The sequence below is a fragment of the Pempheris klunzingeri genome, chromosome 8 (assembly GCF_042242105.1).
Source record: "Pempheris klunzingeri isolate RE-2024b chromosome 8, fPemKlu1.hap1, whole genome shotgun sequence".
Taxonomy (NCBI): Eukaryota; Metazoa; Chordata; class Actinopteri; order Acropomatiformes; family Pempheridae; genus Pempheris; species Pempheris klunzingeri.
In genome coordinates, this window is record NC_092019.1 from 8,783,768 (window position 1) to 8,798,657 (window position 14,890).

At 40.9% G+C, this 14,890-nt stretch overlaps 1 protein-coding gene across 1 annotated transcript; it reads left to right on the forward strand.

The window, feature by feature from the left end:
- The first annotated feature begins 6,740 nt into the window (after positions 1-6,740).
- ncam3 (neural cell adhesion molecule 3) lies at positions 6,741-12,482 on the forward strand. The gene is made up of 15 exons (XM_070835889.1): positions 6,741-6,808; positions 6,954-7,151; positions 7,338-7,475; positions 8,285-8,428; positions 8,615-8,732; positions 9,284-9,438; positions 9,654-9,787; positions 10,182-10,317; positions 10,478-10,645; positions 10,821-10,940; positions 11,231-11,233; positions 11,381-11,508; positions 11,599-11,767; positions 12,023-12,215; positions 12,374-12,482. Exons 1-15 carry the CDS (start codon positions 6,745-6,747, stop codon positions 12,480-12,482), a joined length of 1,977 nt encoding a protein of 658 aa, XP_070691990.1. The 5' UTR covers positions 6,741-6,744.
- The last annotated feature ends 2,408 nt before the right edge of the window (positions 12,483-14,890 follow it).

Here is a 14,890-nt window from a genome sequence, read left to right on the forward strand (position 1 = left end):
TTAGAGAACTTTAGAATTTCTTTTTTCTTTTTTTCGTCCACTTTTCAATCAGGCAACAGCCCTGAAATGCTGCCACAACAGCTCTAGATTTAAGCAAGCTTTGCCTAAATAAACTTTCTTTCACAAACGTCATGCCACATCCTAACGCCGTTACAAATATTTCCCTCGGGTATTCCACTTGATGTAAAGTGATGTATTTCCTAAAGTGTGCATCGCTCTGGTCAGTTCTCACACTCTGATGTTGTTGCAGGCTGTATTTTAATCAGATCAGCAGCACGTGCAGCTGGATCTGAGATGTTCTCAGTGTTCAGATGAAAGATGTGAGGAGAGACTTAATGGCGACATTCAGGATTGTTTAGACTGCTCAGCTGTTTGATGAGCGACATGGCTTCGGCTGAAAAATCACCATACTTCACCCCACTCTTGCCTCTTAACAAAATCCCCTCAGTATTTCCTTCTGCTCATCATTTTGTGTGCAGATCATTGGTGGAGTGCTGTGCCCTTGACTGTTGGCTTGCATCACTGTAGTTTCTCAGACATGAAGACAGTAATGCTCAGAATAAGCCAAGCAGATTTAACATTAGTTAAAGGACCACGTCCATGATATCACCTGTCTGTGTCCTCTGCTAATCCACTATGAGCTTCCTGTCTGGCACAAGAGGTCAGGAAGAGAAGAGCACAGAGCAGGAAACGGTCCAGGTCACTCCCATTATTAGCTGAAGAAATGTGGAGATGCAGATGCTGGTCCAGAATAGACACGACACTGTGAAGACACACACATGATGCACGCACATACGGTGTAAACTAGGAGAACACCCAGCAGTGTTTGTTTATTAGTTGTTTATGTGACAACAATGGTTGGCGTAAACAGAGGTTTTGATGACCTCAGGGCGTCTCTTACCATCTTCTCTGTGTATAAATATAAGAGGGCTAAATATAGAAAGCAGCTGGATTCTGTCACTTTCACATTGATAACAATAGAATAGAGGAGAAAGGAAGCATTTCTTTTGTTTAGAGTCTGCAGCTATTTTAGTAAGAGTGATGATGTTACAGACGTGAGTACAAACCATGGCTCTGCGTGCAAAGAATAAACAGAACTTGGAGGACTGTGATGGTAAGAATTACTCTGCGATGTTGCATAATTGTATCTGCAATACCTGAAAGACCTATAGATGTGTCCATTCATTGATCTTTAATGAGAGACAGTGCAGCGTTTTATACATATGGTTCCTAAAATATGTTGCCTGATATAATTTTGTGTATGCCCAAAACAACTGTCAAACAAACTTGCAGGTGTGATAAAGAGATGAAAGCCCAGTATCTGTCAGTCCAGGTATTTGTAATTGACTTTGAAATGAAATGAAGCTTATCAAACCTTGGAGACTGCTGGAGTGTGGCTGACAGGAGTGGAAATAAAAGAATAAAAATTAAATGATTGGGATCTGCACAGCCGACTGATAATAAGGAGCCACTTTCTGATTCTGCTTCACCGTCACTTCAAGGGACCGCTTTCCAAAAATCATCTTTGCCACGTCTACACTCCCAGTGACAGAACTGGCTAGCAGTCTTTTCACATTTTGTATGATATTGTGATTATGTTCTATTTAGCTGAAATCTTCGGCAATAATATTTGGAGGAAAACACTGATTAAAGTCAGAGTGACTGTCTTCAGAGATACTGTGTGTTGTTTTTAAGTGTATTAGACTGAGTGAGTGTTATTTCCAAATCCATGGATTTCTCAATGAAATCCATAAAATGCTGTTTCTGGGGATAATTTCTGTACAATAATCTTGTGAGGAGAGCAAGGGTAAGATGTTCTGCAACACACACGCACACACACACACGGACTGACATATATTCAGTCAGTATGGTTGCACTGCCCTTTAGTTTACATCAGCCATATTTTGAACAGGGTGGAGACGACGTGTCTGGCAGTAGGCATCGCACATAGACACATACTCATGCACACAAACCATTCTAACGCCACATGTACAGGCTAAGCACTGATTATTATCGTTGTGAGTGAGCAGTAAGTACTTCCTGCTTCTTTATGCTACTGTGATGCTATAAAGTGACGTCATGTGAACACTGTAATGGGAATGAAGACATTTATTGCCAAGCAAGTTTTCACATTAGAAAAGGTCTCTGATAAACCTCTGTATATTGGGACATAATCCTTCCATCCATCCACTGTCTATACCACTTATCTGTCAGGGTTACTGGGGGCACCCTGAACTGGCTGCCAGTCAATCACAGGGCTAACACATAGAGAAAAACATGATGGCACATTTGCTGCTAATTTTGACTCATTTCCCAATTTTGAACTTGAAATACTTTTGTCCTGTCAGCAGCAGGAACACGATTTCTGCAGAAGAGTTCAGAGAAGGTTAATCCCTGTTTATCTATTCTATTCTATTTTTTGTAATGCAGTACAGTTCAACAGCACCACAAACTACATCCTCCAATTGAATACAGTTGAATCTACACCTCTCTAAAACACTTTCACCAAACTAAAACTAAACATCAGAACTTTCAACTTCATTTTTAGTTTAAACTATTTTAGCGGGTGTAGATTCAGCTGCATTGAAATGGAGGATGTAGTTTGCGGTGCTGTTGTATGTAAACCACAAAATGTCAAATCCTAACTGGTATGATTGTCTGTTCATGATACATATACGTATACATGCCAATCAAGATTTTGTACGTAACATTTCGTTATTTACGTAACAAACAATTGTTCCCAAACATAACATCTCTAAAAATAAAACCATGAAGAAAAAGGCTAATGTTTATAAGTATAATATTTTGCCTTCCTTTCACTACCTGCCTTGTGAACTAGTTTTATACAGTACTGTTTACTGTGGGTCCTGTTACATAAACCAATGGGCCAAGCTTATCAGTGTAGTAAAGCTACTTGAGGACATGAGCACACACGCAGGTCCGTTTTGTTCGCACAAAGGGGAGAGCCAGGGTGTGTTTTCTCCAGACACGAGAGTCTGTCTCTCTCTCCTTCCTGCCTGTCTCGTCCTCATGTCCTCAGCTGCCGTCGTCTCTGTCAGTCTGTGTGTCACATGTCTGTATAATGTGCTCACAGACACAAAAATGTCTAACATAAATATATTCTATTTTCACTCTGCTCAATGTATTTGGTGTGTTGTCTGTGTGTTTGCTAACAGAATTGAAACAGACACACCATACATGTGTTACACTGCACTCTACAACAAGGCGATAAATGTCCTGATATAATCTATCACTGTATAGTTTTATGGCTAATGTGTTGGCAAACATTAATTTACTTAACACAACCACAGAAGAACATTGACATTCATTTGGAGCTGTGTCTTTTTAGCAGTTTTCATCTAATCCCCCCAAATTATGTGAGTTTTCAGTATAATGTTCAACTTTCTTCCCCATCTCGTCAATATCTTTGTATTTCTCCTGCGCTGGGCAGGTATCTCACAGTGTGTTTAAGGCACAGCAATTATGTTTTGATATCCACGTTGCTACTACTACTACTAAAGCATCTATACCATCATCGTCAAGTAAAATATTATGGTTAGACATGTGTGTTTAATACATCACCGTACAATTCCCAAAAAGTTCTGTCTAAGTGCTGCACCGTGGTTAAAAGCAGAGGCTGCTAATGAGCTGCTTTCACTGTGTGGCTGATGTAGCCAAGGTTGTCTGTCTCACTTGAGACCTTTATGACTGATGTGCCGATTAATCAAAACTTAGGTTGAGCATTAATATCAGTTATGCATCAGTTGGGATGGAGCAAGTCAGATGCACATAAAGACTGCAACATGTGCTCAAATAAAGCCTCTCATGATGTCACTGAATAAAAATGAGCCAGCCAGAAAGGGAAGAAACGCTGCTAAAACGAATGTGATACAGAGCAGCTGTCAGTGTGTGCCCACCCTTGTTAATGGCCCTCGTTAACAGATCTCATTAAGAGCACACTCTGTTCTAATGAGCCATAATAGCACCTCCTGATAATCAACCTGATAGTTGGCCCCTTTGGACTCTCTACCCTTTGATTGGCTGGCTGCAAGCCGGTGTGGAGACACTGATAGGCTATCAAGGGGGAGGTGGGAGGGGCGGGCTGGCTGTTGGCCAGTAGAAGTGATAGGACCCAGAGGAACGAAATTTGACTGGCAGCGGGCACCAACACCATGTAGATGAAAGGGCAGTGACATTAAGTGTGTTTGTGTGTTTCAGTTAAAGATGGTCACTTGGCTGACCCTTTAATCCGAGCCATGTTACAGCGTGAAGAATCAAACTTTAGGTTATGTCCAAAAAATGTGGGTCATGCATGAGTTTTTTTCCCAGAGCTTTTTGTAAGAATATCCTGTAGGCTCACAGGGGACATTTTGGCATGTCACAGCAGAAAAAGCACTTTGCAAACGATAAAAATGAATGATGCCTGAATTCCATTTAGCTGCTGCAGTTTCAGGATCCTTGTTTTGTGCACGCTGGCTCATTGTTACACTGTCACGGCTCACTGGGACACTTGAGCACAACAGAGCCATCGTTGATGTTATTACCTGCACTTTTCCTATTATGACATGTCAAAATGTCCATTGCCTATTCAGATAAATTAGACAGCTATTTACTCATTTTTTTTCGTGCAGTAGTAAATGGACAGCATATTCATAAGTAGGTTTAATATCACATAGATTCAATTTTTTTGACACCACAACTGGATGGAAATTAGATGAATGATTAAGTGAAGCTGCTTTGAGTGTTTGAGTTTTCCCACTGAAGTCGTGAATCAGTAAATGGCGCACAAGTGTTCTATTTACAGTCTATCTGTTGGTTTTCAACAGAAGTCAATGGATCTGTGTCGCTGTGGCACCATGTCAGGCTACATTAGTGATGGCTCTGTTCTGTTCAGGTGTCCCAGTGAGCCGTGACAGTGTGACTGTGAGCCAGCATTAACAACACCAGGACCCTTAAAGTGAAGCAGCAAAATGGAATTCAGCCTGGTTTTATTTTTGCTTGCTCAGTAGCGTGACTTGCTATGACTAGAACAGCGCCATAAAAGGCCTATAATGATGAAATAGTACATACCCTTTAATGCCAGTTGAAAAGTATTGGGCATATTTCTACACATCACTGACTTTTTACTTTGATTACTTTTTTTGATTTGACTTTGATCTGACAATCAAAACTATCAGATTCAGTTCCTTTTGCAATCACAGAGTACAGGCTGTTTGTCAAAGTTGGGACAATGTTTTCTTTGTAGTAGAATGGGTGTCACTGAGGTTTGTTGATTTCAGCATCCTAAAGGATGTGAGTTTTCAGCAAATGTGAGTGGTGGCATGTGTGGTGAATTTGGCGTGCTGTCTGTGCAGTTTGGTGCGTGTGCTCAAGGAGATTGTGGCCCTTTTTAAGAGAGAGAAGGAAAAAATGATGGAATGATAAAAATATCTTTCCCCATCTCTACTTCCCCTGGGGCTGCCTCCCCTGCTTTCATCCGGTAGCCCGAAGGGAGAGAGAGGGAACAGGATGGAGAGAGAGAGAGAGACTGAGACAGAGAGAGAGAGAGAGAGAGAGAGAGAGAGAAGATGTAAAAAAAAAAAGGTAGAAAAGAAAAATAAGGATAGACAGAGAATAGTTTGGTAGTCAACAAAAAGAGAGAAATAGGAAGATAATGAGAAGAGGATGGACATCATTCAGTCATCTGTTGTGGTTAAAAGAGGGATGAGAGAGCAGTGCTTTCTCTCTCTCTCTCCCTCTCTCTCTCTTTTAACCCCACCCTTACTCGTTTCCTCTCATCTCCACTCTTGAGCCCCTATATAACCTCTGACACAGACCCCCTCCATATCGTAGTTACGTTAGGTGTTTAGGTAACAACAGGTGTCTCCATGGCAGCCTGATACAGAGTTACAGATATCTGACATTTTTTTGTGTGTCACAGATTTTCAGGTTATTTTGTACATTTTTTAAGAGCATCCTGTCCAGTTGTTGTGACTGGAAAACCTAAGTATTCAGACTCAACAGACAAAGTGCAGGGCCTACAAAAGCTTTAACATGACGAACCAATCAGCTCTCATCCTAAGAATGACCTTGCTGCTGCTGCTGCTGCTGGTGAATGGCACAGGTAAGATCTGTTGATAGTATTACAACTTTAGCTGGAAAGACGGTGTTACAATTACATGTTTTTATTCACGCCATATGGCTGAATGTAAGTTTATGTTAGAAATAAACTGTAAGCAGGAAGAAACTCAGGAAATAACCAATATGTGAATTGCAGATGGAGAGGCTGATGAATTATTATATTATTATCAAGATGGTTTTTACATTATGATCTACTTTTTATCAGCACAGTCATCACTACTCAGTGACTGTTTCTGTTGCTAATTTCTGCCAAGGTTAGTCTAGTAGTCATGAGGAATTTACCTTGTCGATATACATCAATCTGTTTTGTCTGTTTTGTCAAATTAATCCAGTCTTCCTCACAGAGCATCAGTTGAGAACAGGTTATTGTGTACTGGATAGCTATAAGTTAGGTTTTAGTGTAGAAAAGTGTTGCGCATGTGGTTAAAAGCATTCGTACAGACCAATGCTGTAGTTCATGAAACATTACTAACACACATTTAAGTGGTTGGCCAACAGGTATTATGAAATCAGAAGTAGTTTTGGTGGGTTTTTTTCAATGAAATGAGGAGTTGTTCTCTAAAAAGCAGAAACCGATACAAAAGAAAAGTAAAACTCTTCTACTCTCCTCTTCAAGATGCAAAAATGGATTTCATCACCAGTAAGCAAGACATTTTGGTGGGAGAGGAGATGTTATTGTTGTGTAAAGGTGAGTCGTTTCTGTTTCATTTGATGACTTTGATGTCCAAATGAATGAAATATTTAAATTTGAACCTCCTGTTTGAAATATGCCTCCACTTTTTTTTTTTTCCCACTCTGCCCGTTCCTCCCTTCCGTCTGCTCTCCTGTCCCAGCTGGGGGAGAGGGAGAGATAACGTGGGAGAAGGATAGGGAAGAAATCGATGATGAGAAAATTATCTCAAAGGTGGATGAGACATCTTCTAAACTGACCATTAAGAGGGCTACGATGCAGGACGCGGGCAGGTACACCTGTCTGTGTGTGTTTGACAGCGGACACAGGGATGAGGTTCACATACAGATGTATGTTTATGGTGCGTAACATCTGGCTGCACACACACTTGAATGGTCACTTGTCTCGTACACAGATCTTTTTTATTGAGGTAGAAATTGGTAAGGTCTTGTTAAATAATCTGAGCCCAATGTTGATGGTAGTGTCACTCATTTCGTTGCCTTATTGCACAGAAAATAAGCACCTTAACTGTCTCCTCTTTGGTCAGAGGGTCCATCATTTGGAGGCACGACCACCTACCATGAGTTTCTGGAAGGCACAAATGGGATGGTGCCATGCTTGGCGACTGGTCAGCCAGCAGTGGATGTTTTCTGGCTCAGAGACAAGCAAAAAATCCCCACTAATGGTGAGAGCAGCACCCTTCTCCATCACAGACGTTACAGGTGGCAACAACATTATTTACATAAACGTATATGTTAAATGTCAGTTTTGTATGCAACCCCAGTGACACGTTAGATACTTAATTTACACATATCTAAAGCAGATCAACCTCCATGTACTCCTCCATATACAGTGTAATTACTTGGTATAATTATGTTCTATTCTATAGTGTTTTAAATGCTGTTTTAAAATGACCCACAAAGAATTATTACTAAGCAGTCCCCCTCAGCTCAGCACTGAAGAGCTTAAGTTAAAGTTAATTGTTTAATTGTTAATTGTGATTTTCCAGCCCACAGCTTTACTGTTTAGTTTCACCCTTACTTCTCATCAGTGTTGGCAGTAGTGAAACATTTCTAACATCCAACTGTATACTACTTGATGAGCACCAAACGGCAGCTCGCTTGTGAACATAGTGACGTGTTTAACAGAAACACAACTCAATATAACTGCTGATGTTTCTCCATCTATGCTGGATAGATAATAAGAAACTGTCTGCTAACACATTCACATTGACAACTTTGTAAGGTGATGATATGTCAATGTTGTGTTTATCAAAAGTGAAAAATTCTCCATGTCCATGTCAATATTCCTGTAATACAGCTTGGTAAATGCAAGCCTTGAGTGAAAATGAGAAATCAGATCACCTTTACAGTGGTGGTGCAATCTTTAAAACTTAAAGAAACATTGTTTTGGGTCAGTAATTGGGGGGTACAGTTCATACAGCTTTCCATCACCCGTTGTGTCTGTCTCTGCATTATTGAACACTCACTACAGAGGGAAGTCGTGTGCGTAAGCTGTCTGATAACACACTCCTTATTGAAAAAGCGAAGAGAGAGGATGCTGGGACATACGTGTGTCAGGCCCAGATCAGAGGAAGACCCACCTTTCAGAAACTCTCCGTCTCTATTGTGGTCAACGGTCAGTATCCTTTTCACTTCAACATTAAAAAGCCTTTCTGGCTCTTGCAAAGCCTGTTGTTGGTAACCTAGCATTGAGCGTTGTGGTCAGGGATGCTTTAATGGTCAGGCACTTTGCTTGTCAAACAAATTTTGCATTTCAAGTGTAAATTAAGCATTTTGACTAGCTTATGATTTCCTCCTGCAGCTCCACCTACTGTACATCTGAAAGAGGCAATGAAAAAAGTGATGGCTGGACCAGAAACCAACGTTTCCTTACTGTGTTTGGTGGACGGTGTACCAAAACCCAACATCACCTGGACCATGTAAGTCCTGACTTGTTAAATCTCCCATTATGCTCGATATGTTGATAATGTAAGTATAATATGGTATAAATGTAACTGATCTAAACCTATTTTCTCTCGTTCATTTACATCATTACAAAAGTTTAAAGAACACATTCATTTCTTTCCTTCATTTCAGTTGACTGAGATGTTGTTCATGAATATTAATTTTTTCCCCACAACCTTGACTTGGGATAATCTCCCATCAGCAACAAAACTGGGTCATTTTGTGTTGCTGTCTAGACTAGTATCCTGACTCTCAGTTTGCTAATGGAGCATAACATCTTGTCCGTGTGCCAGTGGGTGGAGAAGAGCGCATGTGTGTCCAACAAAGAGACATGCATGTGTGTTGCCTTATCATCTCTACTAATGTCCTGTGGCATTGCATTTCCCCTCTTGTGGCCTTTTTTTTTTCCTATCCTCCATTAAGTTTGCCTGCACATATATGGATGGCCTAATGCTGTCTTTTGGATCCATATGAATAACAAACCCTTTACTCAATGTGTGTTTTACTCTGTATCTCCTACTCACAGGCCACTGACCTTTGACTCTTCACATCACCAGTTTAACACAGACCGCAGCCAGTTGACTATAAGGTCTGTTGCCAGGGCCGACTACGGAGAGTATATCTGCACCGCCATCAACAAGATAGCTGAGAGCAGCGCTGCCTTCATGCTTAATGTTTTTGGTTAGTTCAAATACATATTCTCTTTTTGCAACTCTTTGATAACTCCATTAAATCACTGAAACACAACAAGCAACATAAAACGAGAATGAACTTATAAATTACAAAACATGAAGCTGCTTTTCGACCATGGAGCTCTTTATCCTGTTGAAATGTGACGTTTCTTTAAATTTTGGGGAGGTTTTTTCTGTCGTGATGGTGGAGATGTTTCATTTCAGAGGCCCCAGAGGTGTTTGTGTCAGCAGAGCAGCAGAGTGTACCAGTGGGTGAGCGTGTATCTGTGTCCTGTAACGTCTCTGGCCATCCTCAGCCTGAGCTACACTGGCTCAACAAGCACAATGGACAAACACTGGTACGAATGCATGGACACACACACACACACACACATCAAACAAATATTTTGACACTTTTAGTTTTGTCAGTAAAAACAACACAGTTCAGAAAAATGTTGTTCCATTAGTGCGATCCATCCAAACACACAACACTGTGGGCCCCATACTGTGGGTGTTTCCTGGCCCCCATTAAGGGTGTAATAGAACACACACACACACACACACACACACACACCACATACAAGCACACATCGGTTGCATAGAATAAAATTGCCTCCGTTTTCTTAAGTTTAGAGAGTGTTCACTTTTAACTCTGTCAGCTAACCCATAACATGACATTTGAGCGTTACATTACATTACATTACAAGCACATGTTTGATTGGATATTTCCTTTTTCGGCCCCCACACTGACAGGACTCTACCTCCGGTCGTGTCCGTGTTGTTGATGGCACGTTGGTGATTGATGAGGTGGTGCCCTCTGATGGTGGACTGTATTCCTGCATGGCTGTCTGCATCTCTGGAAATGCATCAAGAGATGTTGCAATACGCAGTAAGAGTTTATGTCTGACTTTGTGTTGTGAAGTAAAGGAAGATTTAGTCTTCACTTGCAGAATACTCATGGGTTTGACATATATTTTACAATTTTATGGAATTTATTTTACCTTCTTTAACTCTCTCTCCCCTCCTCTGACCTTCCCCCTGAACCACAGCCCAGCCTGGCCCACCTCTCTACCTGTCGGTCTCACCTGGACCCACTTCAGTCCTCATCTCCCTCAAAACCCTACCCATCAGTGGAGGAACACCTATCACAAGTTTTGTCCTGCAGTGGAGGCAAAGATCAGCTGAACCGTGGTGGGAGAACACAGTCCCAGCTTCAGGTAAAACATCTGTCACAGAGCTTTAGCAGCTGTGTGTCATGACTATGAGGAGAAAATCAGGAGAGAATCAATGATACTTTAAATTGCGTATACCATTATTCTGCCATGTGCAATTGCGCACAGTAGCTTATGATGTTTCTATCTGTGTGTGTGTGTGTGTGTGTGTGCTTTGTAGATCCTTTAGCTCTCACCAACCTCAAGTCGTACACATTGTACACAGTACGTCTGGCTGCCCTGAATGCAGTGGGACTGGGACAGTGGTCAGACACAAACACAGTCCGCACCCAGGGAATGCGTGAGTGCTACACACCTTAGCAAAGCAATACACACTGTCAGCGCACACCAAATTCATATTTCATGCTATGTGTGGAGAATTAACTGGATATGTAGCACGTCTGTGTGTGCACATTTGTATGTTTATAATTCATGCATGCTAGTGTTTATGTGGCACATGCTCTACGCCTAACAAGCCAGACTGCTCCTCCTCATCCGCAATCACTGATTGTTCTTTCTCATCTTTCATGCAACCGTCATCATAACATTTCCATGACATCATCATCTGCTGCCTGATGTTATGCACCTCAGAGGGTAAAGTACAAACAGTGATCTACTAATCTATGGACTGATGAATTGACATGCTCTGAAAATCTCTATGTAGCCTATAGAAATAAATATGTCTAAATCAAGAGATGAGGTGTTGGTTATTATTCATGACGCTCTGTTGTTTGTGTGCAGGTGAACCGGACAGTCCAGTTTTGTTGTCTGATGAAATGAAAACAGAGGGCAATTCCTTCTCTGTCCCGCTTAAAAACATGGATGATGGTGGAAGTCCTCTGCTGCACTTCAACATACGATACAGACAGGTAAGAGCCAGCATGAGTCTGTCTCTGTATGTTCTCTTCTTTGGTCTTTTTTTCCCTTGTTTTCATCCTCCTATGCTGTCTCTTTATCAGGAAAAAGAGGGGGCTAAATGGAAAGAAACGCAGCTGACATCAAATGCTGTGGCTGTGTCCCTTAAAGACTTGTCTTTCGGCTCAGACTATCAACTGGAGGTCACAGCGGTCAATGCTAATGGTTCCTCTATCCCTGCCACGTTCAACTTCACCATCGCAGAACAGCCTGGTATGCAGCCTCCCGCTCCCCACACCGTACACTGTAACCTGTTAGCCAGGAAATGTGAGCTGGGAGTGCTCAGATTAACTACACCTAAATACTGAGGTGTGACAGATCCACTGACAAAAATGTGTTGACTTCATCTTGCCTTGACTCAAATTTAGACCAGAAACATAAATTACTAAAGACATTTATTGATAAATAATTTGCGATACCTATAAGATAATATGCAAATATAAATTCCATCTTTCCCTCCTGTCAAAGTGAGCAGCCGCATGACCAAAGGCAGCGTGATTGGCATCGTTGTGGTGATCTTCCTGGTAGTGTTCCTGGTAATAGACGCCACCTGCTGCTACAGAAATCGCTGCGGCCTGCTCATGTTCATCGCTGTGAAAATCTTTGGACAGAAAGTCCCAGGCCTCAAAATGCTTGAAGATGGAGAGGGAGCCACTAACGGGTACGTAAGGTGTTGGAAAAGTCTGTAATAAGATGTGGATACCTTCATGTCGTCATGTACATTTTCACAAAATGCTTGTCATCAGCTTTTCATCACATACTTCAAATCCTTGTGTGTGTGTGTGCGTGTGTGTGTGCGTGTGTGTGTTGCTGCTGCAGAGAAGTGAAGCTGAAGGGTATATCCACTCCGAGGGATCAGACATTCACTAAGGAGGGGGGGCAGCTCACAGAGGTCACCTGCGACAAAGCCCACCTTACCAAACACTAGTATGTTCATTCACTCGCACATACTTCAAATCTACATATATTCTAAATACCTGCTTCAAGCCTTTTTCTTTCACTCTGACATCCAAGCGAGCAGAAATGAGCAGCAAACCAAAGTCTGTGTTTCCATAAATATTTATCCAAAGTCACAGTTACCAAATTTGAGTCGGTGCCCATTCCCTTTATGCAGAGCAACAACTGTGTTCAAAACTCTGGCTTTTTCTCTGGCATTTTCTGCTCATTTAGACAGGAGATTGTATCCATACCAGAATGAATTATTAATTAATTCCACTTCAATCTGAGTTGTTTTTATGTTCTGTTTTACATTTTACACCAGTATCTCATTGAAGAATTATTTCTTTCCCACAGGAAAACAGCCAGAAAGAGACCTGCAAGCTGCTGATGCATAAAGCCAAAAACCAGAGGAGCCAGATACAACAAATAATAACAAGTGTGAACCAACGAGATATCAAACAATCACTCAACAACGGACTCAGAGCAGCCAGAAATCTCTACATTGGATACAGCGGCCATGGGAAAGTTCAAACATTACAGACAGACTGCAGGGAAACGCTGATGTTGTTTCAGACGTCTGTGCTGGCGGAGTTAGAGGACAGCCGGCCGACATCTCTTGCCTCTCCTCGGGTTGAAGGTCTCATGATGACGGACGGAGGCTGCAGGCAGGAGACTGTCACTTTGTTTTGTTTGGTTTGTTCTGTCTGATTTAGATTAACTCAGCATACAAAAGCCAAAGTCTCCTTTTACAGGGTAATCTTGATGTCTGTGTTTTACAGGGTAAAATTATTGGTGTTAATCTTCAACTTGTTATATTTCCACACAAATGTTTACCTTCTGCATTTTGAATGTTGTACACGGACACAAGGTCTTGTTTTAATTGTGCTATTGCTTAATTGTATCATGGAAAATCCTGTGTAATTCAGCATTCAGCATGAATATTTGAGTTAATGATGTTTTCTTCATATATATTTTTATTGTTATTACAATGAGCTGCTCTTCTAATGGTTATGAAAGGCAAAATGTCTTATTTTTTTCTAAATCAAATAACACTGTATCCTAATATTAACCAGTATTTCTAGCAATTTAAAGTGCACCTCAGCTTAAACTAAACCTAACTAACCACAATGTATTTATTATGCACAGGTATTTATTGCTTTTAAATCATACAAGAGAAATATCATCATGAGAGGCTTTGAATTTAAAGCCATATTTGACTTTGAAGCAAGCTTTCCTGTTAAGCACTTTTTAGTGAAAGAAATTTTGTTTGGTTGGCAACACTGGCCGCATGTAGTAGGGGACCTATAATTAAAAGCAACTGTTAGTATGAACACCTTCTTTAAAGTACCTATAATAATGGGCGACACATAATATTGTAATGTAATAATGGGTAAAACATATATACACCTAACAGAATTGACTAATATTGTTATTTCAGTTGTTATGTTGTGTTTATAGTCATATTGATACTTACAGTAATCAAACATGTCCAAGTGAAAATGTTTCAAGTCGAATATTGAACTCTATTGCAGCTATTTTATGTTGACGTAGGTATGTCATGTTTTCTGATGGCCTGACCATATTAATGAAGCGTTTTGATACTGTTGGAATATTGTATTGGACACTGTACATGGCTGCACATACACATGTTCTTACATCGTTGTGTTTGATAAAAACATGGACTGTACAACTGCTTTATCTGTTTTGTGCTCACCAGATGAACGTTCTCATTTCAGCAGCATCTCCATCACACACAGTAAAATCACAAACGCAGAATGTTTTTGGTTTTTAATTTTGAAAAGAAGAATTACTGACAATATTTATCCAAGCAGCCATGGAAAGACAAGATTATGCTCGTTTTATGAAGACTGAATTTTTATCACTGGTGATTAAAAACAACACAAAGTAGATCTGATAGTAGGTATGCATGGGTCCAAGCGTATATATTATCCCTGGACATGCTGAAAAGACTGAAGACTGAAAAAAAGCGGAAACAAATTTTGTCTTGTGGTCTAGATGTGAGAAAAAGCAGTGAAATCTCCCTTGTTGACATTTTCACTAACAGGAAAAAAGGGTGTCACAAATTTGACAGTGTTTTTCAGTCAGCATTGAGTCTTTACCTGACATGTCTAACACACTTCCACAACACCAGGAGGGTGACTCACTCACTAAACTGCTAAGTTAAGTATCCCTTAACTTTCCCCTTAGCTGCAGAACTGAAGCTGTGAATCTTAAGGCTAAAGCAGACCGTGATATTAAGTAACAGCGGCCCCATGTGTCTCAGAGCTGTGATCCTGGTCTGCTGTGGACGCCCCCTGTCTGATGACCAGAGGCACATGACCAGGCGTGTTTACACCTGCAGGGACTCACACACACACACACACACACACACACTGT

Excerpts from the sequence above, each read along its gene's own strand:
- ncam3 (XM_070835889.1), top strand. The coding sequence starts at position 6,745 with ATGGATTTCATCACCAGTAAGCAAGACATTTTGGTGGGAGAGGAGATG. Across the intron at positions 9,788-10,181 it reads AGCACAATGGACAAACACTG|GACTCTACCTCCGGTCGTGT; the intron begins GTACGAATGCAT and ends CCACACTGACAG. Across the intron at positions 11,509-11,598 it reads TCAACATACGATACAGACAG|GAAAAAGAGGGGGCTAAATG; the intron begins GTAAGAGCCAGC and ends TCTCTTTATCAG.